Source organism: Entamoeba nuttalli (genome assembly GCF_000257125.1).
Source record: "Entamoeba nuttalli P19 unplaced genomic scaffold asmbl_3046, whole genome shotgun sequence".
NCBI classification, from domain to species: Eukaryota; Evosea; order Mastigamoebida; family Endamoebidae; genus Entamoeba; species Entamoeba nuttalli.
In genome coordinates, this window is record NW_008575796.1 from 1 (window position 1) to 4,545 (window position 4,545).

Consider the following 4,545-nt stretch of genomic DNA (forward strand, 5'->3'; position numbering starts at 1 on the left):
ATTAATCTTTTTCTTTCTCTTATCATTTAAATTTTTATACTTACTTCAATATTATTATTTGTTAAGTTGTTATAGAATTTTTTTAATTTGAATTGATATAAATTTAAATCAACACAATTTTGTGTTTTTATTATTTTTTGAAGTATTATTTCAAATAATTTATTTTTATAATTATCTAATTAATTTATATTATTATGAGATACTTTTTTGTTATTAATGTCACTCATTTCCAACAATAAAATTTAAAATAAATTAACAATTAAGAGTTTCAAGATAAAAATAAAAAATAAGAAATGAATTACAAAAACTTATTTAAGACCTCTTAATTTGACTCCTAAAATACGTTCTAATTTAGCTAATACTTGTTGGCTTGGGATTGCTTTACCACTTTCATAATCAGCAATTGTTTGAGGTTTTTCATTTATTTTTTGAGCCAATTCTTTTTGGGTCAAATGATTTTCTTGACGAGCTCGTTGGATTTCTAATGAAACTTTATGGCTAACTTGTTTATGAACTAATGGAGTTTCTCCTTCATCAGCTTTTCTTTCAATGCTTCTAATATCTGAACCACTTGCAGTTGAATTCATACCAGCAGTTGGTTTCTTTACTGGTCTAGTTACACCCTTTTGACTTTGGGCTTTGCCGATGTAGATATCTTTTGTATCAACACTACAGTCGAATGCCATCCTTTAAAATGAATGAATAATACTTAAACAAGATGGTACTTTATATACGTCTGTTTGAAGTTTGATTAACTGGCAACACGTAATGACAGTATTTTTTATAAGTTATATTTTATTTTTTATTATAGTTCTTCCTTCATAACTAATAAATAGTTAATCGTTTTTATTAAATCATATACAAGATTTCTTTTTCCTTAAAAAACAAAGATAAGTAGTTCAAATTATTCAATCATTCTTAAAAATTTTCTGTGGTTCAGTTTCTTCATCTTCAATATTGATAAATCGTTGTTTAGGGGAAATATTTTTACGTAAGGTTTCATAAAGAATTCCTTCATTTTTAAAACTGTTATTAGCTCCGTCAGTGTGAATATTAATTTTTTGATTTTTGTTAACAAAAACCAACTGGTCGTCTGAGTTATAAATAATATAATCATCTTTGGTGAACTTTCCTCCTTTAATAATACATTCTCTTTGTTCTATTTGCATTTCTCCTAAATTACTACCAATAATAGGAATTTTTATTATACAATAATTTTTGTTTTCAATACCAACAAGAATATGAAGTTCTTCATTCATAACTGCAACATCATAAATAATTACAACATCATTCTTATCAAATTGTTTCATTTTTATTTCTTCTCCATTTTCTATTTTATAAATTCTCATTGTTCCATCACAACTTCCACAAACAACAATTGGAATATTATTAATTTCTTCACATTTACATGAAGTAACAAGTTCAACAAATCCATAACAAAAACTTTGTATAATATCAGTTCTTGGGTATCGAGTTACACGAACTTTTTCGTCTCTGTCACAAGTAATAATAGCATTTTTCTTCTTTGTTATTTCAATTTGATTAATAACACTAAAATGAGCCAAAATAATGTTTTGTGCAATTGTGTCTTTCAATTTATTAATATCTTCTGTTGCTAATGGTATTTCATCAATTTTAAATTTATAAACATCTCCAAACTTATCAGACACCAATATCTGATTATCTATTTCACAAACAGAAGTTGGTTTCTTTGTTAATAATAGATGATGTGTTAACACTTTGTCATTATATATGTTTACTGTTTTATCGTCACATAAAACAACAACCATTTTATTACTAAGCTCTAAAGCATCAATTACAAGTGAGTTACAAGTAATACATCCTTTATATTCGATGTTTTGTGAATAAATTTGTACAGTGTTCTTGTATAATGCTAATAGCACACTCTTATCTTCGTTGAATTTAAGCATAATCTTTTATATTTTTAAGTTCATCATTAAGATATAAGAAAAAAAATATAAGAGGGTTTTATTTTTTTTTTGATTATTTTTTATTGTTCATTTGTCTTGATGAAGATTTATTCATGAAAATAACTTTTTGTTTATTTAGCCTTTTCTTTAAAAGAAAAAGATTGATTAAGTAATATGAATATATTTTTTTGTATCTCTTTTAGTAATTCTTTAAGTTTTGTGTTTGTTTCAAAGCATTAGAAAAACCAAATGTCATTTAGTTTTTTAAATAATAAATATGTTACTGCTATGTAATAACATATTATTTAAATTATTAAATCTTATAAATGGTGTATCATAAATCTTTTTCTTTTACATTATTTATTTCTAACTTTTATTGCATTGTTTCATATACTCATATAATAATTTTTTTTAAACAGTCACATCAACTTGTTGTATTGTTAGAGGATTAATGGTTTGATATAAAATTAAATCATATTAGAAACCTATTACCCTTCAGTACATTAGTTTTTGTATAAAAGTTTCATCATTTAAATAATTACGTAATATACTACTTTTTTTAATAAGTCATTTGTTGTATTATAGTTATTTTAATTAAACAATCTTACAATATTTTTTTGTAATACTTGGTATTTGTGCATAGTTTATATTTTTATGGATATTCTCTTATTAAATTTGAATGATATTATTTATGGCTAAATTTTAAGTATCATTCTTTTTTATATGAGAAAATACCAAGGAAATTTGTTTTCAATACATAATGAGAAGAGGGTTTATTGTATGGGTATTCTAGCAGTCTTTGTTATTTTTATGTATTTATATCACTTAATTTAATATCTAATACCTTTCCATTTTTTTGGTTTTGTACTTTGTTTCAATACATCTTCACTATCTCAGTAAAAATGCAAGCAATTATTATAGAATAATATCTTTTTAATATTTTTTATGGGATTTATTTGAATTATTCTTTTCAAATAAAATTCAATTTATTTTACATCAAACTATTATTTTTTTAATTTAAAAACTAACTTTTTAGAGTAAATAGTAAAGCATGTCATATGAAAAAGGTTCATCCTATTTCTTTAATAGAATTTTAGCGATTAGTCTTGGTTAAATGAAAAGAATATAAACTTTTACAAAAGTAAAAAAGAATTAAGTGGTTTATTCAAAAGTATTAAATTAGAATTATCTTATAAATTCTTAACATGTGTTTGATGTTTTTATACTTTAAGGGAAAGTAATGAAAACTCCTTATTTGAAGTAATTCAAGTTATGTCTTTTCTAAACAAGTCAAATATTTTTTAATTAAACACTTTATACACAAGTAACCAAAAAGAAATTTAATAAAATTCCAAACAAAATGAGTGACATTCAATTCTCATTAAATTATATAAAATGTAGGATAACAATTAAACGAAATGTACCAAATCAGTTTTATATGACTGAAGTATTAAATAATAGACTTTGTCTTAAAAAAAGTAACAATGTTTTACATATTAGTTATTTTACCCAATTCAGTAAATGATAAAATAACTCAAATATTTATAAATGGATGAAACCAAAAAGAAGAAACGTAAAAGTTAGAATAAAATCGACTCTTGAAGCAAACTTTAAGATTAAAAGTTGTTTTGGTATTTATACAATCACACGACTACAACAAACGAAATATAAAATGATATTAATAACAAGCCATAATTTTATAGTACCCAGTGGCACTTTAATTTATGTTAAAACTACTCAATTAAGTGAATTAAAGAAAATAGGAATTTAAAATGAAATGCCTAAATATCGTTCTTTTTCTGAAGTAGGAGATTTCTATATTGAGTTTTGTTGATAAAAATCTTTATGTTTTAATTTTCTTGTCAGGAAAAATAAACTTAAAATTATAACTTTAAACCTATGAGTCAATGGTATACTTCTATCAATATTTGGTGTACACTAATTTCTTGTTTCGTCTGTGGAGGGCTTTTGATTGGACTTTCCGTAATGTCTTACCATTATACTGAATTTGTTGAAGGGTCTTTAATTTGGATTCAAATAACTTCAATCAGTGGGTTTTCTTGTGGAGTCACTTACCTTATATTAGGCCTTGGAAGTGTTTTATTATTTATTCTTGCATTTAACATCATTGGACAATGTTTGTCTTGTTTGTTTTGTTGCTGTTCTTGTGGGGGTTGTTTGTCATTTTTTATATTATCAATAGTTATATTATCCTGTGGTCTTAATGAAAACTCTCTGGCTAATTTATCTCCAGAAGCAATTGCAGCTATAGAACAAGACGTTTGTTTTTATGTTTTTATTAAATAAGCTCAAATGATATATTTATTGAATATTAGTTTAATTGTTGTGCTTACTCAAACAACTACACGTCTTGTCAAACAGCCTCTTATGATGAAGATTCATTTTCATTGTCATATGAAGGAGATTGTGATGATTCGTATTTACATTACGTCTTAAAGCAATATAAAACAATTGGGTCAGTTATGCTAATTTCCTCTTTTTCATGTCTTTTTTACGTAGCAACAAATCTACAAGGAACGCTTAGAATGAATGAAGGAAAAAGAGACAACTATTTACTAATTCATTAAATGATAAGAGAAAGAAAAAGATTAAT

The 4,545-nt window shown here is 24.3% G+C and overlaps 3 protein-coding genes across 3 annotated transcripts; 1 reads left to right on the top strand and 2 right to left on the bottom strand.

Annotated features, from left to right (window-relative positions):
• Positions 1-308: 308 nt before the first annotated feature.
• On the bottom strand, positions 309-686 carry ENU1_053490 (Helix-turn-helix protein, putative; the record flags this gene model as incomplete). Its single annotated transcript, XM_008857930.1, has 1 exon — positions 309-686. The coding sequence occupies one exon, from the start codon at positions 684-686 to the stop codon at positions 309-311; it is 378 nt and encodes a 125-aa protein (XP_008856152.1).
• Positions 687-908: 222 nt separating this feature from the next.
• Positions 909-1,931, bottom strand: ENU1_053500 (hypothetical protein; the record flags this gene model as incomplete). Its single annotated transcript, XM_008857931.1, has 1 exon — positions 909-1,931. The coding sequence occupies one exon, from the start codon at positions 1,929-1,931 to the stop codon at positions 909-911; it is 1,023 nt and encodes a 340-aa protein (XP_008856153.1).
• Positions 1,932-3,830: 1,899 nt separating this feature from the next.
• Positions 3,831-4,519, top strand: ENU1_053510 (hypothetical protein; the record flags this gene model as incomplete). Its single annotated transcript, XM_008857932.1, has 2 exons — positions 3,831-4,211; positions 4,268-4,519. The coding sequence occupies 2 exons, from the start codon at positions 3,831-3,833 to the stop codon at positions 4,517-4,519; spliced, it is 633 nt and encodes a 210-aa protein (XP_008856154.1).
• Between the last annotated feature and the right edge of the window lie 26 nt (positions 4,520-4,545).